Below are 24,034 nucleotides of genomic sequence, written 5' to 3'. Positions count from 1 at the left end.
ATGGAATGGTAGCTCCACCCGCACTCTCGGTATACGCTGGCAGGGCACTAGTGAGGGATGATAGGTGAGAATGAAAACAGGTCAGTTAGCCTTTTGTGACGAATTCCACAAGAATTAACTACAATGGTTTCCAGGGGAAACCACATGGAGGGTATATTGCTAGCAATAGGGCTGTTAGACGCCATTACTAACAATCCCATACCCCAGAACCCTTAGGTGTACTGAAAAATTTGAGCTTCCCGTACTGACATAACAGCAAAAGGTACTATTAATAATTTTTTTTTACAATTTTCTGTTAGGAAAAAGTTTTAGTTGAGTACACAGTATAACACCTGACCCCCTAGACAAGTGGCAGGCGAATCCATCGATGGAATCGTTATTGAATGCGATTTCATAAGTTAGAATGAGACATCCGATGTTGCTATCTCATTCTATCTCACGGATTTGCTAGCGATGTCGATTCCATAGATAAATTCGCTTGCCACTTGTCTAGAGGGCCTGTATTATGTAGGAATGTATACAAAATGGAGCCGATTTTGAGGCATCAATCTCTAATGAAAATTTGATATCATCATATTAGCCTTTAACTATCCACTGCTGAACCACCACCGCCTCCACCTTAGGGGGTTTTGCCAGTAATTGCCACGCTTTGCAAGCAGATTGGCAACCGCAGTTAGGCTTTGGAGATGTTTTAAGAGAGACGCTGCTGCCCATCTCTCGCCCTCACTTAGTCGCCTCTTACGACACCCAAAGGAAAAAGGGGTGGCGTATTCTATGCCAGGACCACACGGAAGCTTTGATATACTTAATATGAAATATTAATTTTAAAGATAGGCATAAAGAATGATGCCTCGGTTTCGACCCCATTGTCTTTACCCCCATGGTACCTCGCAGAGCTTTCTGTAAATCTACAATTAAATTCTTTCTTAACCTTTCAATTAACGAAAACAATTAACTTTTGACGTGCGTGGGTAGAACATTTTAAAAACTGGAAAATTATATTTACGGGTCACTGAACATTTTAAATTCCAAAGGGTTAATTCTTAACAATATAACATTTATAAACTTTACAAAACTGAGTTGAATAGATGGGATTCTGTTTTTTCACATTAAACAAACGTTAATTAAAAGAAAACTGAGATGAAAGTTCCTGAAGTTTTGTACCCACGTTGATCAGTTTGATTGTAGTTAATTAAAACTTCATAATATTTTGTATAGCGTAAAATTCTTATCTTTTAATCCTTTGATTAATTTATATAATAAATACAAGTACAGCGTTGTTGCGCTTTAATTTTAGATTTAGTTTGAACTCAGTACGTAGTACGTTATACTACGTCTATAGTTTGAACAATACTCGTATTTAGAGCATTCATAACACAAATCGCATCATAGAATACATTACAATACAAATAAATCTAACATAAAAAAAAACTGCACCTACTTCATATTTAAAAATTTAATTAGAAAATTGTATGGAACGTCTAATTGTCCAAGGGTCGGTACAAGGCAAACGTTCTCGGGGTAGATCACCAACGCGATGGACTGACCTCATTAAAACGGCCACACAGCAGTCTATTGTGAAATGCTTTCACTCGGCTGTGAGCAGAAGTAGATGGAGACGCATCGCGAAGAAAGGCCTCATCGACGATCCACTATCATCATGAAAATCACGACCACTCTGTCAAGAACGAAGAAGTGTACGAAGAGAGACTTCATATTTTCCTTCGGAATTTTTCAAATGCATGTTTACCATCAAAATCCAAATTTTAAATGACAAGTTAATAAGAGTATTATTGCATAATTTTGGTTTGCTAGCACAGCACATTATATACATAATCACAAACATTGATAAATATTAAATCTATATGTACCAAATTTAATTCAAATCTGTTCAGTAAAATGAATAATACGCATGATTGTGGGCGACGTTTACCACTGTCCATTAGGTAGGCCATCAACTTGTTTGGCCTATTCTAAAAAACCAAAGATTAAAAACATAAAAGAAAAGAGCATATTCCTTTTTAAAAGATTCTCAAAAATCAGGTGAGCATTTTTAACAAAAAAAAAAAAAAAAAAACTAACAGTAAGATAGATAGTCTGTCGAGTTTGGAACACCATATAGTGGTTTTCATATCTATGATTTAGGCCGTAAGCTTATAAGATTCTGAATATTATTTTATGCAAATTATAATAAGTCTTTTAAAATAACTTCTAGTCTTATAGGTCCAGACATAATAAAAATCTGGACTTACAATTTTATGCAGATTGAATCTGTACATTATTTTCATAAATACAATTTTATTTTCCAATTCCATTATTTCCTACGATCAAAAGTTATATATTTAATCAGACTTGTCCTTCGTACGCACAGTTCAGTCTATATTAGTTTCTAACCCGAGACAGTAAGTTAGAAGATAAACTTTGTAATGTAATTTTTTGATTATTGAGATAATTTCTGACATAACATTATTTTTATCAAAGTTTTTTACGTTTAACTAATATTTTTATACGAACATATAAACATGTCTACTTATATGTCTATGTGTAATGTTAATAAATCGGATATCGTGGTTCATATTTGAAAAAATAATTATAAAAATCTGTTCAAAATTGGTATAGTTACATGTATAGTCGTATATACATATGTATGGCTACATAAAAATGTTGTACATACATAAAAAAAATGCGAACAGAAATATGTCTGACACAAATGAACAAATTGGGGTCGATTCTGATGCGCCATTTCTCTAAACTTGTTAAGGCGATGTCTTTAAGGACCAATATGAACTAAATTTGTAATAAAGTCAAAATTATTATCAATTTTGAACCATTATAGTTCATAAAACAGTAATATTGAGAAAATATCAAATTGAAATAGTTTAGAGATAAATTTATATTATGCTTCAGAATCGGCCCAAGATTTTTTTAATGACATAAGTATCGTTTATCTTCTAAGGTTTCATTCATAGATGCAGTGCAATGTATAAGGTTCAATTAAATACATAAATGAAACAACAAATTTAATATAGTAATTTATTTCGATCAATTTACCGACAAATACATTTGTACGGACTCTCCATACAAAGAAACTTAAAACTATGACTAAACCCTAACTACTTAATTATACGTATTTGCATAAAGCAAAAAAACAAACAGTATTTTCAAATCTTTACAAACGACATCTAAATATAGACATCCCAAAGTTATTGTTAATTTTAGAAAAAAAAAAACATGTTAGATATTGGAATGTTACATCTTCCAATGTAAGTTGCAATTAATACTAATGCTTTAAACAAATCCATCATGTGTTCATGTTAACATGAACACAACAAAATACCAGACACTTATAAAAATATGGTAAACAGGTGATTTTTAAAGAATCTACTCCCTATTTTAACTGTACAAAATATGGAAATTCAATAATATTTCCAAATTAAAGATTCACATATATGAAACAAACACAAGTGAAAACAAACTACAAAATAACGTCACATTCATATTTTATAGGCAACTATTGTAATTAAACTTTTAAATTTTACTAAACGATTATTGTTTCTGAATTTACAAATATAGTTTTTATTATGATAAATTATTACAAAGCTTGTAAATAGAAATTTGTACAGTGTCCAAGTTTAGGTCCACGTCGACTTTTTTACTGATACATCAAGAAATTGTTAACAAAATTAACGTTGTTGAATTTAAAACGCCCTATCAACCGCTGTACAGCGTACCAATTCTACTATCACTCTTAGATATAATTTATATCCCATTTTGTTACCGAGCTATTACAAATATTACGCTTTCTCTAGTCATCTACCACTATTAGTATCCCTGCAAAATATCATTTGTTTCATTCAGATTAGATTCCATTTTCCATTCACAGCCGAATTTAAATTCCACCCCTGATAAAAATAATGCAGCAAGTTTTCTTTATTCAGCCTTAACAAAGGTAAATGACTTTTATTGAGACGCCGAAGGTGCCATCTTATCATGCGCAGACGTATTGTTGCGATAGTGAAAACAGCATTTGACAGATTTAAAAGAGAAAAGTTCGAGAACAGTCAGCGAGAAAAACCTAGTTCCAGAAGCCTACACATGAAGAAGTACACTCCAGAGTCCATAAGTTTTACAAGCGGTAATTTGCCTATCTCCATAAACGTTTACCCTCTTATTCATAAAAATGTCAAATGTCTCGTAAACCTATTTTAGCTACTGATCTGTTATGTCACTTTTATGCTACATTCCCAATTTGAAATAAAGTGACAAAACAGTCAAATAGGTTTGTAGGTTTTAGTTTTTATGAATAAGGGTTCAAATTGGCATTTTATGCTTGCACGTGAAATAGCAAGCGAAAGAATTATTTTCTTCCTACTCTAATTTTTAGTCAGTGTGCACTAGTTAAGACCATTCTTTAAGTACTCAACTGCGTTCGCGAACAATTAGCTAATTCTGTATTTCTACCTATTATTTTATTTTAACCCTTGTTCTTATTTAAATCCACCTTTAGTATTTGGTGAATGAAGGTACTTATACGTTCACGAATCGATTTTATTACCCATGGACATAATAATTCAGCATTGTCAACATTTGTCACTTGTCTCCTATAGGCTCCTAGTAGTACTAATAGTAAGTTTATATACGCGCGATAGCTGCTCGCCTTGGGATGGTTTAGTATAACCTTAGATTATATACATAGTGTCTCCATACAAATACTTCGAGAAAAACGGGTCAACTTTTTCATACCATTTCTAATAATAAATTATTTGCTTAAATATGGGTATTACAGATGGTACATTATTAGATAATCACGCCTCCATATTTTACCATAAATGGCGTGCAAATATACTTTTAATATATATATACTAGTACAATTCCATTATTATAGTCTCATATATCACAGTGTTTTAATTATAATAAATTATAGAAAAACAAAAAACATTTTGAATTATAAATAGTTATGAGTGATTAATTTCTGAATCTTTTTAATGCGTACTGCATGTTGACCCGTTTTTGTAGCTCGATGCTCTATCTATATAATGTAAGAGTATATCATCCGATATTCCGCTATTCGCATTGCAGGCATACACTTAGATTCATTTGACAGCAGCGTTGTACAGTCAAAGGTGGTATATTACGACAAAAAAAATATATAACGACGGTTTAAGACCGATCGATATCAGTCTTGGATGTGTAACATGCGATTTCGTACTATTCACGTCGCCCGCGCAACTTAATAATAATCATTAGTCACTTGTCACGTGTAGACGAGACCCCAGAGGTATTAGCAGCGATACAGTCGACGGTAGCGTGTTTTAGCGAATATAGTGATAAGTCTAATAACGACATACGCGTCACGCCCGCGACGCTCGCGATATCGCCCATCGCAGATGAAATAACACGCGGTTTCGCACTACTCACGTTGCTTACGCATAAAAATATAAATAATTAAATACAATAATTTATTTTAATTATTGTTATTAGTCCCTTGTACAGGGTAGATGCCGCGTGATTTTGGCATAGAATGGGCCACTCCTTAGTGCCCCCTGGTTACCCTAAGAGGCAACTAAGGGGATTTAATAGTAGAGAAATGGGCAGCAGCGTCCCTATTAAAACAGCACCAAAGCCTAACTGCGCTTGCCCACCCGTCTGCCAAGCGTGGCAACTATTGGCACAACCCCTTTATGGGAGAGGCCTATGTCCAGCAGTAGGCAGTTAACGGCCGATACAATTAGTGTAGATGAGATCCCAAAGGTACAAGCAGCGTTGTAGTCGACGGTGACGTGTTATAGCAAGTGGTGATGGCGTCTAATGACGTGCGTCGCGGCGGTGCTCGCGATCGCGGTCGCGTTCGGCGGGAGCCGCGTCACGTTCGCGTCGCTCGCGATATCGCTCGTCGTAGTACGGTGCGGCACGCGCTTTCGCACTGCTTGCATCGCCCGCGCCGCCCTCTGGTGCCGCTTCTACCGGCGATTTACGCGGCCTGCAAGACATTTCACATTATTTTTCACGATCCATTGCAGAGACTAGTGACAAATGTATATTCATTATTGAGACCATGTGTCAGAAACGTGCGAAAATTATATTTGGGTTTAGAGATGGATTAAGTCGGGTTTTTATTAAAGCAATAGAACGGGACAATCACTCACATAGATAAGACAGGCACCAAGGGCTTTATAAAACACAATATTCCCTTCCCCTTTCATCTTTATTTATTTATACTTTATTGTAAACAAAAATTACATAGTTATAGTCTATATTAAATGAAGATGTACAATAGGCGAGCTTAACTCTGTAAGAGTTCTCTTCCCTTCTTTCTCCATTCTCAATTTTAAATTCATATTATTTAAATTCTTTACTGATATAAAATTTTTATTGAATGTCGCTATAAAACTCGGATAATTTACATGCACCTTCATGAATTTTCATTTCATACTAATCTAATGAACTCTTCCTTACCAATAGTCTAATCGGCATGTTGAGAGCTATGCGTCTTAAAATAATTATAAAATTGTTTGGGATGTACCAACATGACGTTAAGAATATTGGTCGTTTTCTATCCTAGTGCATTAAACTACTCCTTCAAAGACAGAATTACCTTTCTTCCCTGCTGTGTCCTCTATTATAATGATCAGCGCGTTCGCGGTCCCGGGACCTCGACCTGTCCCGTTCACGCTCTCTATAATCCCTGTATGCATATCTGTTGACAAAACAAAAGAATCTTCATTAAAGACATAATGAACCTTGCGTACAACTAAAGCTATCACCACACAGACAGATTCAATCAATACATAACGTCTATCAAAAACAATTTTTAAAATTTCTGATTTATTTAGAAATTGCACTGATAGCAAACTAAAACGTTATACGCACATTCATAAGTTATTGGAAATTTAAAATCTTACGATGATAACAAATTCAAAAGTTCAGATATGCTAACACAAACCCGAAAAGATTAGCCTCCCTTTTTGCGCAGTCGGGTAGAAAAAAGCCAAAATTGGTTATATATTTAGTTAGATAAAGTAGTTCGACTCGGGTAAAAACCCTAGAGTTTGAAAAGAACCTTGAAATTGACAGAGATATTCGCTTGATAAATACATTCGAATTAAAAAGCTTTAAAGTCGTATTAAAATCTAAACACAAGCAAAAAATGCCTAAAAAACAGTTGAGTCACCATTAATAAAAATAAAAAGAAGCAACAAAAAACACAACAGTGATTAAAAATTTTGACATTTAATACGTTAATAAAGGTTTGTGCCCACTACACCGCATCTCACTATGACCATAGTACGACCGAATCCGACACAAAAACTGTTCCAAATAATACTATACCCATTATATTTCAAACAGTACTGTGCTCACACTAACGTATCTTTTCATCTTTCAATAACATACAGCACAAAGTAAGTGTGAGCTCTACAAAAATTTACGTTACGACTATGTTAGCGTTTACGTCGAAAATTTGCATTGAAAACTTGACTACGCCTATAGCGGATAATTTCGGAAACTATATTTTCATACAAATTTTTCGATATGAATGTGAACGCATTCGTAACGTAAATGTTTATACAACTCATTAGCTACACTATCTCGCAGAGTACATTATTTTTTTGTACATTTTAGCAAATGTGTGTATTCATTCGTTTTACATTGCAATACCATGGAATCACTACGCTATGGGCTGCCTACAGTCATAACTGACATCGAGTAGCTTTAAACATAATGTCACTTGCATAATATTCTTGCTAATGTAAAAATCTACGCTAATAGAGAATATTTTACATGTGTCAGTAAAATTACTGTCGTGGTATAATACGGTATAGTGGGCACAGAACTTTATGGAGGGAAAGCGTCAGTTGCGTCTGTTTTGGTCACTTACGGATCACGGTCGCGTTCACGATCGCGTTCCCTCGACCTTTCTCTGTACCTGCAATTAAATACATTCAGGTTCAGAACGGAATTACTTTAATATTTTTTTATTTAATCAATATGATTTCAAATAGTGAAGAGAATGTATTCTTGCCTTTGACTTATTCATAGTTATCAGTCATAAAACACGTTTAATAAGTTACATTTAAATCAAAATTTTTTTTACAGAAACACGTATTTATGAATAAATATATATACGAATATAAATTATAGAGAATATATTTACTGATATTTAATTATTTATGGTTATTTGTGTATGCGCCGTAAACACATAAAAAAATACGAAAAGACCGTAAGGACCAAAACATCATCGACGTCACGTATTTACTGTGTATTTTAGTGTAATAAAAATAATTACTACTATTTTTTTGTACAGGTACCAAAAGCGACATGCTCGATGAGTGCAACATTTTTTGATGAGGGTGATAAGTGAAGAAGTTGCTAAGTCCAGCACTTTAAGTATACATTACTATGCAAAAAAAGCATCATCAGCTGTGAAAGTAGCGATAAACGAAAAATTATTTTAAACGCCATTTTGGAAAAATGTTCAGTGTTACTAACAGAACGCTTCCTTAAAAGAACGATAGTAACTTTAATTTCCCCCTGTATAGTGGTGGAAAAGTCTGTCGATACAGTTACACGACTTAAAATCATATGTATCACATCTATTTACACAACTTGGTATAAAATCTCTAGAAGAATTAGTGTAGAGTATGGGCCTTTCCTTCCCTCTTAACCCCAACCCACCTACCAAAAGCATGACAATTACTAGCAAAACTCTACTTATAGGGAAGACTTATGTTCAGCAGTGGACACTTAACGGCTAAAAAGAAGATGACAGGCCACTTATATAATAATTCCAATATTTCCAGTTTTCTATATCTTGGTCGCCCAAGAATGAAAAGTAGTGGTTGCAACGCTCTGTCGCGTCACCATACAGAATAAAAACTGGCATGGCAACTGATTACAGACTTGAGGGTATAAAAATCAGATAGCTAAACATACAAACCAGTTCAATTAATGTCTTGTGTAGCCCTGACACTTAAAAACTAAACATCTGTAAAGCCCTACCAAATACTGCCTTGTCCAGAAGCCTGGCAACATACTACCAACGTTATTTGTTGATATATTTAACTAATCTGTAAATCACAGGCGACTTCCAGATGTCTTATACCATCTAAGACACCTCTAGCATTTTGGAAGTTTAAGTTGGCTAGACTAACCTCAAGCTCACACATAATGGCACAATTTTTATTTATGAAGTCCAGGAATATCTGAATAAACTAAACGACAAATGGCCAAAGAGTCGCATAATCAAATTCCAATAGAAATCTTTGAAATTTCATTTCATTACTTGATCATTACAAAAATATTTACACTAGCTTCACACACATACAGCCGTCGTCTACAGCCACACTAGAGAATTCGGTATAAAACGAATGTGACCTCGAAACTCTTGAAACTAAAGGGCTCCATCCACACACACGTTGAACATAATGATAAAATACATAGACAACAGAATGATATAATATTTTGATTAACCTCTTTTGTCTATAAACAGAGAATATATGAGTATATGTTGAAGTAACTATCTAGTAGTCCCCAAGATTCAGGTCTGGCCTAGTTTGGGAACTGATGGTAATGCAGACTTGTTTCTCTTTCAATATATATTTTAAATTGTAAAATTGTTATGATGGTAAGACAATTGTGTTGAGAATCTGCGATAGTCATTGACGATTTTAAATTTGAAAAAAATAATTAAATGGCGAAATACCTGTCCCGCTCCTCGCGGTCACGGTCGCGATCGCGATCACGATCACGGCTGCGATCGCGGTAGCGGCTGGCGGAGCGATCGCGGCGGCGTGGTGCGCGGTGATGGGCCCGTGCGTCTCTCTCGCGCGATCGCGACCGCCGTGACCTCTCACCACTGCTGTACGATTTGGTCTCTACGCCATGAAGCGTATCCTGGAGTGATGATATCAGTATCTTGCAGCGGTCATCGTGTGCCACCTGAAAAAGGTGAATTAATTAAAATTTGTATAAAATAGTAACAAAAATTATATGTAATCAATACAGCAGACTGCAAAGTGAAATAATCGCAACCAGTTCAGAAATTACGAACTTATTCGCGTAATATACACACAAAAATCAGGTTAGTTGCATGCTCGTTTGCCCGTGTTGTAAAAAAAAAAACATTACATTATAATTGCACGTACCTTGCTCTGCTTGATGAGCGATATGGCGGTGACGAGGGTCTCGATGGCGGACGCGTACTCGCCGGCGGCGGCGTCGCTGACGGCGCGCGCGATGGCGGACGAGGACACGGTGCGGTTGCGGTTCATGACCTCCTCGAACTCGGCCTCGCTGATGGCGGGCGCGTGCGGCGGCAGGGCGGCGTGCGGCGCGTGCGGCGCGTGCTGCGCGTGCGGCGCGTGCGGCGCGTGCGGCGCCAGCGGCGCGTGGTGGCCGCCGCGGCCCGGGGACGCGCCCGCGCCGCCCACCACGCCGCCGCCCGGGCCCACCCCCACGCCTACGCCTGCGCCGTAGCTCTGCGGGCGGCACCACACACGTCACCAAAACCATACCACTCACATTACGTTACATAGGAATAGATTGTCAGGGGGGGAAAAAGATTGTTAGTAATGGAGAGGTTAGTTCCCATTGCTATATATACACCTAATCAGGTCGACCTTCACGCGCTTCGCCCTGGAAACCATCGTTACTAATTCATCGTTAAATTCGTCACAATGAGCTAACTGACCGATTGTGCAGGCTGAGTTATCATTCCATTATCATCCATAAAAAAAAGATAGTCAGGAATAGGAACTTGACGACCCTGTAACCAATAAAATGTGATAGAAAAGGCAAACATAATGTTATATAAATTCACTAAAAGTTAAGTTTTTTTTAAGGATGATAATGAAATGGTTACCCCGTCTGCACTGTCGGTATACACTGACGGGGCACCAGTGAGGGATGATAGGTGGGCATGAAAAGGTAGGATAATTAGCCCAGTGATAAATTCCACAATAATGAATGATGGTTCCCAGAAGAAACCGCGTGGAGGTCGACCTAATAGGGTATATTGCTAGTGATACAGCTAATAAATCCTCATTACTAAAAATCCCTTTCCTTCTACCAGTTAACCTTTAGGTATAATTAGACAAATCATCTTTTTTTATAATAGCACGACATGTGCTCTCATTGTCCTAAGCCAAAACAGGGACAATATGATCTATGAATATGAACTAAAAAGAGCATGTTCTACTCTCAGCAGTTGACCAATCCGAGATTATAGGATAAGGCGAACACATCACAGAAAATACTATTCTAAAATGTCACAGTATCCATAATGTAATGTAAATTAAACTAACATTTCTGCATTAAGCATCTCATTTGGGCCATTGTATGTGTCACAGTATCTTTATTTTTAATTTTTTTTAATAATATTATGGTAAGGCAGTCAACACTATTAGTGTATGCTAATGAGGTGACAATAAATAAAGATGAAATCAGTTTGACGTATTATTACAAATTTCACTGGTATTTAACCGCAATGAGCACATGAGAGTCACATAAAAGTCTAGACTTTGGTATATAAAATACTCAAACCAACTTCCAACCAATCTCCCTAGAAACCCATCATGCTGAATTCCTGATTCGTCAAGTGGACCAACTGACTTAATAACGACTTGGTATGAAAAAAAAATTATGTGTCAGCTCATATTTGGTCTTACTGACACTCGATACTCTATCTAGATATATATTGCTGTTTCAAGAAATTTCCATTTCCAAACTTTCAAAATGATTGAATTCACCTGTGGGGGACGTCCATATGGCTGCCGAGCTCCCGGAGGTGGTCCCGGCGGTGGTGCATTGTGTGGTGGATGACCGTATGCAGCTCCAGGACCTTTGCAGTAATTATATCAAATTAACACAATCATACAAAGTAGGTATCGAAAATTGACAAAAGGATAAATGTGCCAAATCCAAAAACAGATTATAGATAGTATGTTTAATTTGATGGACCACCTGATGATTAGTAGTAACAGTCGCCTATGCATCACAGAATACACTGTGATGCCTAGTATATCCCCATTTGCCATTGCCCCATGATTTGCCATTGTTGAGGTCTATGGTGTTATGTCTCTATACCTTGTAATTTTACTGCTATATCCTTCAAATCGAAAGACAATGTATTCTATCTACAGAGTGAAATGAAAATCATCTAGAAACGCTTAACAGCGGAGAGCGTCACTGTCGCACAAGTACCACTAATAACAGTAACAGTAGGTACCGGGTGGTGGCGGCTGCTGCACACCGGGCGGCGGCTGCACTCCGGGAGGCTGCTGCACGGGCGGCTGCTGGTTGAAGAACGCGGGGTTCACGTGTGGCGCGGGAGCGCCTCCACCTACGCCTACACCTGTGTACAAGGGGCAGAATTGTTAGTAATAAAGACTAGCCGCCCCATCAATATACCCTGCCAGGTTGAACTCCACACTCGGGAAAATGGATTGTTAGTAATGCAGACTGCCATTTCCATTGCCAGAAATATACCCTGCATATGTCCCTTTAAAAACCATCATGCCTCATTACTAATAAATAACTCAGAGTGCCGGCATAGAATAGACCAGCCTTTTCTTTCCCGTGGGTGTCGTAAGAGGCAACTAAGGGCAAAGAATGGGCAGCAGCATCCCTCATAAAACATCTCCAAGGCCTAACTGCGGTTGCCAATCCGCCTGCCAAGCGTGGCAACTACTAGCAAAACCCCCAAGGGCAAGGCTTATGTTCAGCAGTGGTCAGTTAAAGACTGAAATGATTATGAAGTCACAATGTGCCAACCAACCTACCCTCAACAGTAAAGAGAATGTTAAGTAAGATTGTTAGTAATGGAAACTAGTAGCTTTACATACATGTACATACATTGTAAACTTAACACTGCTAACAATATATATAACCGGTCAGGTCGACCTCACAATCCCTCCTTGAAACCATCGAGTTAATCTCAGGCGAATTTATTACATATAGCTAACTTACCTGCCTTTTCATCATTATCTATCAATCTCTTCCTGATGCAGTTTACATTTTGATTATCCCTCATTGAAAAAAAAAAAACTTATCTTCACTGTCATCTTTTCTGATTTCCTAAATAATAATCCATTAACTTCATAAGGTCGCTGACATACCTGGATGTTGCGGAAGTGGTGCCGGCCCACGCATCGGACCCTGCTGGTGTGGAGGGAGCTGGTGATGTGGTGGCGGCAGACCTTGTCCAGGTTGCTGCAGATACAAAATATTATTATGATAGATTATATTACATTTAACCGTGCGGTTCCGGTATAGAATGGACCACCCCTTCCTTTCCCGTGGATGTCCTAAAAGGGGACTAAGAGAACGAACTTAATGGTCGAGAGATGGACGTCGGCATCCCTCTTACAACATCACCTAAATCTAACTGCAGTTGCCAACCCGCCTGTTAAACGTAGCAACTAATGATTAAACCCCCCAATAAAGGGTGGACCCTAATCAGCAGTGAACAATTAACGGCTGATATAATGATGATTACATTAAATAAAATGAAATATACTAGAGAAATGGCAAATGTACCAATTACTACCGCGTACATGACATTAAGACGCTGGATGTTGCTTTATCTTTATATCACATAGTTGCGAAACGCTTATCAATTGGATTTATTTGGGCCTGTTAGAAATAGACCTCTTTGAAAAGTGACCAAAAAAATTATCTAAAGCCATAGCTTCAGATAATTTTTAACCACAGTTCTTAACCAGTGATCCACGGACTATTGGTGGACCTTAGCACTCAGTGGTTTCACAAAAAGATTAAAGAAGAGACAACAGGTCAACACAATGACTAAATTTTTTTTAATAAATAATTACGTTTAGTAGTTTACTTTCCATTGAGTGGCCCGTTAGCTTTTTAGCCATTCTAAGTTGCTTAAAAACGAGATATGACGCAGAGAGTGAAGAGATTGTTAATTCTTGAAGAATTCGTCTCAATGGGCAGACTGACTTGCTTTCATCCTCACCTATCATTCCTTAGAGATGCTCTGCCAGCGTGTACCGGTAACTGCAGGCAGGGTTAGCATCCCATTACCACACATTAAAATACTTACTGCATGGGGCGGAGGCATCTGATGAGGCATCTGGTGCTGCGGCGGGCCATATTGCGGCGCAGGCTGCGGTGGCAAGTGGTGCGGAGAGCCGCGCGGACCCCACTCGGGCCCCGGCCGCGGTCCTGGTGGCCGCTGCATCTGGGGTGGGCCCTGGAACTGAAACGTACGTGCACAAATGGCTTTCTCTTAAGACATGAGGTTGTGTCCATTGTAAGTGCATTACACTATGAAACATGCTTATTTCTTACCCCTGAATTATATTGTACATATTCAATACCAATTTTTAAAGTAATTAGATGACGTAAAGTTGTTAAAAGTATGTAGACTATATCCTTCATCTCAAAGACTGCGTGTTTACCAATTTTCATGGTCCAATTATTATAATGATTAAGCAATTAATCCGATAAGATACCAAGGGTTTTAAATCTTTTCTACAGATCACGAACATACGAATGAACCTTTGGCTTTTTTTTTTTTTGTGGGTAGCTGTGTAGCACTAATCAAAAATTGTTGCTCTGGACTATTATTTTATTTAAATTCAAAATAATACTTATTATTGTTATATTTTATGTTTAAAGTATAAATTTAGTAGTTGTCTTCGCAAATATGATCACATTTCTCAATTTCGTACTCAACTCAAGTGGCTCTCTATCCGTTTTCGTCGTAATCTGCATATCCTGTCTCTTCTTTACACAATCCTTTTTAATCCTGCTGCTCCTGATTATCTAAAAGACCGATTCTTGTTTCTCAGTGAGGCTAATGATCATACTTTACGCAGTGTCAATAACCTCCGACTTAAATTTCCCACTCATTCTTCTTCCTTTTATTCTAGATCCTTTACTGTTCAGGCAGTTCGTCTATGGAACTCACTACCTGCCTCTATTCGGTGCGCTCAAACTCTTACTAGCTTCAAAACCTCTGTTAAATCTTACTACCTCTCACTTTAGTACTATTTTCCTGTGTTCTCTCTTTGTTTTCCTTCATCATTTTTTTCTGTTGTATGTATGCTGTTAAGTATGTGTATGTTATGTATATATTTAATTGTGTATATATTATATACGAGTATGTATGTGTATGTATGTATGTATGTTATGTATATATTTAATTGTGTATATATTATATATGTATGTGTATATATGTATGTATGTATTTATATATGTTTGTATATGATAATATTTATATAATAGTGCGCCACCTACTCTTTGTCTTTTTCTCAATGTCCTCTACCCAAAGGTTGTCTGGAAGAGATTTCAGCGATAAGGCCGCCTTTTGTATCACTTCTCATTAATATTTACTGTATTTGTTATTTCTCTTTTTACTTGGTGCAATAAAGTGTAAATAAATAAAATGAACCTTCTATTGTTGGCAGTGTTCCAAAACCACTTACCATCATTTGAACACTATATTTAAAACTATCGAGATTATATAAATTTGTGGGGTTTATAAACAGAGAGCTCTAGGCACTGAAAGGTCGTGGTAGTGTATGCGATCGGGATAATTTGGCCCACGGCCTGATATTATTACATATTTTTCAACAGACCTGCATAGGCGGTCTGTGCGGTGGCGGGCCCTGATGCGCCGGTGGACCCTGGTGCTGCATGTGATGCGGCGGCGGGCCCTGGTGCTGCTGCATATGGTGCGGAGGTCCATGTGGCGGACCTGGTGGTGGACCACGCATCTGATGATGTGGCCCGGGGCCTGACATCATCATACGCGGGCCATTTGGCCCCGGACCGTTCGGTCCTCCGCCGAAGAAATCTAAATAGGAAACATAATTATCTTTTGTACTAGTAGAACAGACACTGGTGTGGTATATGAAGTAATATAAAAATGTACTGCAAACTTTTGAAGGGAATCCATGTATGTAAATAATCAGTGTGGTTACTCTTGAAATAAATTCCAATAGATGGATATTGCAATCGAGACGTTTCGCACTCTTAAATTGCAATACTAGCGTCATAATAGTTCCATATTGTTTTAATAGATGCATATTAGTATAACTTCATCGTCCCATTCATATTTCTACCGTGAAGCAGTTGTTTACACGACTGTGTTTAAATTTTGAAGGGTGGGATCTAGCAGTGGATTTACAGGAGACAGAGGAATAAAACCCGAGTCCTCAGGAATGGCAACGCATGGACGGTATCATGGGCGAAAGAGTATACTTTATTGTCCACGGTACTGCTCATGTCTATAGGCGAAGGTTACCAATTACAATCAGTTGAGCCGTCAAAAAAAAAATTTGCTTATACAAACTATTGTAAACTGATCCCAATTATAATGTACTTTCTAATATAAGTGCAATACAAAATCGTCTTTGGCTTATAAGGCTAATAGATTGGATTGGTATCGATATTAAATTCTACAGTAGACCTGCAGGTATGACTTATAATTTTATTTATTTATTTATTTATTTATTTATTCATTAGTACAAATATGTGTACATGGCAGACTTAATGCTAAAAGCATTCTCTCCCAGTCAACCATAGGGAAGTTTATATAAACAATAAAATACACATGGCTTTCTGAGGCTAAACAACGACAAACGTCTCAGTAAAGCATATCATAAGCATATTGCTTTACCGAGAATAAAATATACTACCGCCAATATTTTTTTTCATAATGAAATAGAATGAATTGCTATCTTCACACTGAGCAACTTCACAAAATATTTGCAGTACATTTAAACAAACATATCAAAAGTGCTAAACAGCACAGGCACTCTTTTTTATACCTCCTGGGTGGGGTCCGGGTGGACCGCCCGGGTGCGGTCCTCTCATACCCGGGTTGTTGGGTCCGGGGGGAGTCGATCTGGTCTTAGATTGACTCTCAAACTGGTTCAACGCCTGTGAAATACACTATATTAGGACACACGCGTTTTATATTGATCATAATAATATCACTGTATTTGTAAATTTTAAATCAAAATTCGAAATAGACGTATCACGTGTTTTTGTGTTATCAGAAAGATCACTTTAATGCAGGTAGAATCACAGTAACGCATATTTAGAATATTTACTGATATAATAATATTAGGAATAATATAAACAAAGCAATTTATATTGTGTGTTTTGTATGAGAATGTTATGACTATGTAATAAATAAATATTTACATTATGTTGAGACCTAATTCTATTTCCATTTATATAAACGACAACTTCTATCGTCACTAAATTGCATTATCAATTGATGAAAATTTTGTAAACAAAGCATTAAAAACATGATTAAAATCTACGACTACCAAACAAAGTAGGGTAGGGATCGGGGGAAAGGGATCATTAGTAATGGGGTCAAATAGCCCCATTACTAGCAATATACATATATATATATATATATATATATATATATATATATATATATATATATATATATATATATATATATATATATATATATATATATATATATATCATATATATCAGGTCGACCTCCACGAGGTTCCCCCTGGAAATCATCGTGGCTAATTCTAGTTGAATTCGTCAGGATGGGCTAACTGACCTGCTTTTCATCCTCACCTATCATCCCTCACTGGGGCCCCGCCGGTGTATACCGATAGCGCAGGCGGGGTTTCCATGCCATTATCACCCATTAAAAAAACAAAGTAAGGTATATTTTTGGAATAAATTTCGTATTGTCGTAACAAATAAAGGTCTTGATAAATTTTAATAAATTCATGTATTCCTTTTAGGTACGTATGTATCATGGGCTAAGTAACGATAGTGAATATAAAAAGCCTTAATACTTGAAAATTTGGTAGTTTTTTCTTTGTCATTTCTCAGTTTTTTATTGATGCAAAATTATTTCTGATATGTCTGCTTATGTCATAAATTACCTAATCTTTATTACTATTCCATACCTGTTTGGTGGGTAAAGTGACGACAGGGTGTTGACCGTGTATCTCTTTCTTAGGCAGACGGTCCATGACCATCCTACACGACTGGTCTGAGCCAAGAGATATGACGCAGAACCCCTTGGATTGTCCATTGGACCTATTCTCGAAGAACTTCACATCTTGGAAGTCCGTTACACCGACGTCAGCAACCGCATTTGCCACATCTTGGTCTGTAGCCCACTGTAAAAGTGCACCGACAACTCAACTACGAGAAAACACTGTGCATACAGTAAAATATACATACATACGTGATCCAAATATTTCACTTTCCAATGAACGTACCTCGTTTAAGAAACTAACGCCCTAAAATGCAGATAATCAAAGCCTAGTATGTGCGTGTTATGTCGTTAAATTGTCTGTCAACCTAATAGTACAACCACGATAATTTTACACCGATGCAATTGTCACTTTTATTATGAAAACAAGAATAAAAATGAAAATTAACTGATAAACCGAATCCGCTTGAGTGCAGTCTTTCGTTGCGTACAAATTAACAGATGCCCCCCCCCCCCCCCCTTACGATGGCACTACCTACCTTACAACGTACCACAAGTTAAATAAATCATTAAAACCTAAGTATACCAAACTTTAGTTTGGATTGAAATGTACTTGATATATTTAGAAAACAAAAAGATTTTTTCTGTACTGTAGACATTTTGATCTCATTGAAATTATTTTGTCCAATAAATTCCAACTACCTACTTTTATTGAAAACCTTATTAGTGCTCGAGCCTTTACGTAATTGTGCAAATGAACTATCTTGAATATTATTTAAAATCAAATGTATAAGTTTTAAACTACTAATATGGCAGTTGACAACGAATCGTTCGCTACTTCAATCTTCCATGCGTACTTTCTTCAAATAAACTACCGTTTTATTTTTAACCGTGAATGTCCGCAACAGGAGCCGTTGGGAAAAAAGAAAGAGTGTTCTTTGTTGCTATGCCTTTTATTTCACCATCACAGATATTTTTGCTCATACCAAAGGTTATTACTATAAAGTAAAGAAACAATCAAAAGCAGCTAACAAACTGCTAAAACTGGACAATAAAAGGGAACAAAGTTCTTGCTGAACAATAAAAATAAGGATTAAGGTTATATTATTAAATGATCATATTTATAATCTGCTTAGTAACATGGTAATATTTTAATTCGCTTATTTTAAGTAATTACTGTCAACATTTCTTTCAATATTTGCAATAGAAACAAAAATAATAATCCAATGTATGTAAATAATTTTATCAAATTTAACACGACTATTCGAGTATTAATACAAACGTATTACGTAAATAATATTTACATTCATATTTTTAATCTTTTAATATAAAATTTAATATTATTTATACTACCGCCGTTCAATATAATACAAGGAAGTAATGATATATTTTTAAAAGTGCGACCGTTTATAATGAAACACAAAGTGACAATATAACAATATTCCACAATAAGGGAATCAAAACCGCGATATAATTAATCATTAATATTATAATAAAAACATTTCAGACGAGTTCATTCAATTGTAATATTTATGATTCAGAGAATGTTATTGAAAAATGTAACCCGAAATTGTTACAAAGATTTAGTAAACAAGACAAATTATACGAATTTTCATACAATTTACTTGAGTAAATAAAATTATACATATTTACCGCTATTTAGTTTATTTAATTGTACAAATAATAAATTATATAATAATCATCCTAAATGGATTTGCAATAACAACTTCAGACACATTGGAATTTTTACCCCCAATTAATTTTTACTTTTTTTTTTGTTCCACCATAAAATAATAAATACAAACGAACCACAAGAAATGAACAATATAGAATGTGAAACACAGCAATCCTTACAATAAAGTTTTATATCAGAGAAAATAAAAACAATAAAAATATGAATACTTGTAAACCAAATAGAACACAGGAGCTACATAAAACAAGCATTAAACATCTTACCTCATCGTAAACCTGATAAAAGAAACACTGGTTAAACAATATTAAAAAAAAAAATCAGATTCTGGGGTGCATTTTATACCAAATCATAAATGTATACCCAAGATACTGATTTTTGAGTTAACAAGCATAATATTCAGGCACATTTTACTATCAAACTACTTATTTGGAACAAAATATTGTATGGTTAGGCAAACAACACTAGTTGCCCTCTAAGAACTATTTAACCTACAAAACATCGGAGATACCTTCAATATGTCACCCACTACAGAAATGGTAACAAAAAATATATATATTTAGGACACTAAAATCATACTTCACGACATTGTTGTTAATATAGTGAAACACAGCATGTTGTCATCATTAAGAATTGGTGCTTAGACTTAAGTGTATATAGTATGATTAAGCAAAAACGATACTCACGTGTACGTGTACGGTGTTTGTTACATGTACTATAAAGATACATACAATAACAATCTCTCACTCATCGTCTTTCAAAATTAACAAAATCAAACATCAACCTAGCACTAACATGCCAAATAATCACTTCAGTGACATGAGGGATCAATGTATAAATGTTGATACATCAGGTGTAAACCAAAATCAATGAGATATCTACAAATTTTATAACGTGATATGGTTTGCAGTGATTTTGACAATTATAATACAATATTTTATAATTACATAGTTATATTATACATGCTCTGTAAAAATTTGAAATGAGTTTTTAGCATAAAAAATTAAAATCAATACAACTTAGATTTGCAGTATACAATATGGGCTAAATCTACAATAATTTTACTACTCGAAACATTATATTTTATACTTAATGTATTTAACAAAAAGTACATATTATATATAGATTTGTAAATGTTTATAATTTTTAATTCTAATAACTTCACTACATCTAAATAATCTAGTTATGTTCAGTATAAATCAATGGTTATCATGTTTTACAAACCATATCACTATATTTTAATAAAAATGTAAATATCTCTGTAATACTTATATTGGTTTACTTGTTTAAATGAAGTAATAAAATAAAAATATAACAAGTGTCAATAAATATAACATTTATTTTGCTGAGCAAAATAAATTACCAAATCTAAGAAATTTTAACACAAAAATTATTTCATAGATTTGGTGACTTGATACTGTAAATTAATTCACACAGAATTTGCATGGATTTAAAAATGTATTATATAAAAGAATATGACAAGAAATGCCAGTTGGTTAATCCACAACTTAAAATTAAGAAAACTGTGTGAAAAAATTACTCTTATTTAGATAAATACATATTAAAAGCAAAAACAAGGAATTAAAATTATTTTTAAGTATTATTCTAATTATATCACAGTCTAATAAAGTACAAAACATTACAATTTCACTATATCATATAATGTAACATTCAAAATATTGTCAATCTATTATGTTCCTTGTTTATGCCTGCCAATTGATATAGCTTTTTCATAAAAGCACACCATGAATATACATGGCAACTCAATAATAATACTATAATAACCTGATTATAAAAATAAAAACATACTTATATTTTAGTGATAAAAAACTAGTACACTACTCTTTATGTCTGTAAAAAATAATTGCTTGACACAGAGCTATGTTTTATGTGTTTCTTGAAATATATAAATATTTTATTATAAATGTATTGTTATGATATGAAAAATGTAATATATTAAGAGTATTTTATATCAAGTTTTGTATATTTAAAGAGCTCTATAAAAACCCCTTACAAAAATATAACAAACTTATTATTATTTATACATATTAGCATAAATTTCATAATCAGGTCTTATATTTTTATCAAGATACTGCTATATCAATGAGAGTGTATTCACTTTCAATTTTTTTTTTTTTATATATATATAAATATTATTCAGTCAAGACAAAAAAGTAACTTCATTTCACAATATGAATAGTCTGATGTTTATGAATCCAACTGTAAAATTTTTAATGTAAAATGAAGTTTACTGATTAAAGTAAATGTGCATCCATTGAGTGAAAAGAGAAATCATTAGCATACTTAAGGTAGTGTTCTACCAGTGGGAGATTTTAACCACACTTTTTGGGAGTGTTCAGTTTCACCAGTAGAACACTTAATAAAGGATGAGAATGATAATGATTTTAATCCTGTATAAGAAACTAGGAAAGGACACTCATATCACACATTCACTTTATTTATACTGGTAACCATATGATTTGCTTATAAACAAATTAAAGAATTTCTAAATACCAAATTGAGAATAACAATCATATTTAAAAAATTGTAATTAAAAGGCTCATACTTATTTTTGTAACATCAAATCACATAATAATTAATATTAAATCTCAACTCAGTAGTTGTCTAACTCATTTCATTATTTACCAACAAATTTTCTGTATTATCATAAAATGATATTTGAACATTAAACATACTGCTGTCGTGAACATACTGTTAAATTATGACAAAAACTAACAAAAATTCAAAGATAATATTTTGAATTTGAAAAACAAGTTGTACTTATTTTCATTTAAAAATTAAATTACCACATTCAAATATTAATTTACCACAAGCATAAATTGTGGTATAATTATAGTTGCAAGATTTAATATAACTACAACAAATTAATATTTATTAAATAATATATAATATGCCAAACAGTACACCTCCAATTAAAACTGACTGTCTGTGTTGTCAAATTATATTTATATGTCACACTTGTCAGTTTTAATTGTTTGATGTCGTCTCGTGGCTTAACTGTATATTAATTAGCATTTTGACATATTTTGTTATGAAGTATTATAATGTTAATTCTCCACCCAAAAACAAATTTGACAATATATGCATAATGATTGTGTCTTTAATTCTTGTGGCCATGAGATTTTATAATGTGAACTGCATAGTAAAGCAGACATACACATGAAATATGCTATGGGTATACCTATAACTTAAAGGCAAAATTAAAAAGGAATTATAAAACATCATGGTCATTTCTTTAGTTTCATTGCTCAAAGAAATTATACTTATTGTCTATCATAATTTTAATACCCAAAACCACTAGAACTGAGTTAGACAAGATAATAAAAATAATAAACATTATTATAGATCTATCATATGGTTACACATTGAGCTGCCAATCGTCACCGGTTCAGCTTCTTAAGGATTTTAAAGCAATTTGAATTTAATTTAATACATCAGCATCGTTCAATACAAAATGAATGTTCTAAAAACAACAAATTATTTGCACTACTAATATATTGGATAGTTCAGATATATAAATCTTCCCATTAAATAATTATAAAAATCTATAAAACACTGCAAATAGGAACGCAATTTTGTTTATAGACTGGCAGGAAAACGAGCCGAACCGGTGAATGCAAAGAGCAACCCACAAATTTATCCGTTTATCCTTGTAGCAGGAATAAACAGATATCCAAACAATAAATAGAACAACTTGATCATCCTATATTTACATTATAATCTAAATGAGACAAAATCTAGTACAAACCCAGGTGAGGTTGCCGACGTAAAGCTGGAAGCGGCGGCCATGATGTCCGTGGCTTGGTGCGTTATTGTGGTACGAAGCAGAGCCATTTGTCTCCTCTGGCGGATGCGAATGCTGCGGCGCGACCGAGTTAGGTGGGCCGTCACCATCCTCCGGCTTCGCTGCAGGCGCCGCGATCACATCGTCGTATAAATCCACATTCTCACCACCAAATTCATCCTAAAAAATGCCGCCCCAAAACAAAAACGATTAGTAGTGTCAAATAGTAATGAATGACTCAATACTAAATATAATTGAATTTATTGCTTCCATATGCAGAGATATTTTAATATTACACCACTTCATATTACTTACTTGTCTGTTAAAATCCGATTCAATATCATCGGCGTAGAGATCAATATCCACGCCGCCATCCGCCATTTTGCGAAATGGTTATTTTAAAGCGAATGAAAATTTTATTTCGCTTGTTGCTCCTTGCGTCCATCACCCGACTTCCGGCAAAAAGAGACTTCCAACGATACACAATCGATGAACGAATAATAAACTATTTGGTAGTTTATAGATTTATTTTTCTAAAAAATAATATTACTAATTATTGTTAAAATCTTGAAAAAATAAAAATTCTATC

General features: G+C 34.9%; 1 protein-coding gene across 3 annotated transcripts; it reads right to left on the bottom strand.

Annotated features, from left to right (window-relative positions):
* Positions 1-3,019: 3,019 nt before the first annotated feature.
* On the bottom strand, positions 3,020-23,918 carry LOC113512034 (cleavage and polyadenylation specificity factor subunit 6). 3 transcript variants are annotated; one of them, XM_052893706.1, is made up of 14 exons: positions 23,761-23,918; positions 23,410-23,625; positions 17,919-18,134; positions 16,797-16,908; positions 15,603-15,820; positions 14,063-14,218; positions 13,113-13,206; positions 12,224-12,349; positions 11,745-11,836; positions 10,143-10,475; positions 9,701-9,936; positions 7,877-7,924; positions 6,596-6,697; positions 3,020-5,980 (listed from the first exon to the last, which is right to left on the bottom strand). In XM_052893706.1, exons 1-14 carry the CDS (start codon positions 23,824-23,826, stop codon positions 5,806-5,808), a joined length of 2,190 nt encoding a protein of 729 aa, XP_052749666.1. In that variant the 5' UTR covers positions 23,827-23,918; the 3' UTR covers positions 3,020-5,805. The 3 variants fall into 3 exon arrangements, with proteins under 3 accessions (XP_052749666.1, XP_052749667.1, XP_052749668.1); XM_052893707.1 differs by having other exon boundaries at positions 14,063-14,212; XM_052893708.1 differs by lacking the exon at positions 7,877-7,924.
* Positions 23,919-24,034: the final 116 nt, after the last annotated feature.

This window comes from Galleria mellonella, unplaced genomic scaffold (genome assembly GCF_026898425.1).
Source record: "Galleria mellonella isolate WM207_F2 unplaced genomic scaffold, CSIRO_AGI_GalMel_v1 utg184, whole genome shotgun sequence".
Classification (NCBI taxonomy): Eukaryota; Metazoa; Arthropoda; class Insecta; order Lepidoptera; family Pyralidae; genus Galleria; species Galleria mellonella.
The sequence above is the reverse complement of the archived record's forward strand: the minus strand, read 5'-3'. Positions and strand labels throughout refer to the sequence as shown.

Coding starts and splice junctions, on each gene's coding strand:
- LOC113512034 (XM_052893706.1), bottom strand. CDS start 23,826: ATGGCGGATGGCGGCGTGGATATTGATCTCTACGCCGATGATATTGAA. Junction 16,909..17,918: donor TCACTTTACCCACCAAACAG/GTATGGAATAGT, acceptor TGTATTTCACAG/GCGTTGAACCAGTTTGAGAG. Junction 11,837..12,223: donor GCAGCAGCCGCCACCACCCG/GTACCTACTGTT, acceptor ATTACTGCAAAG/GTCCTGGAGCTGCATACGGT.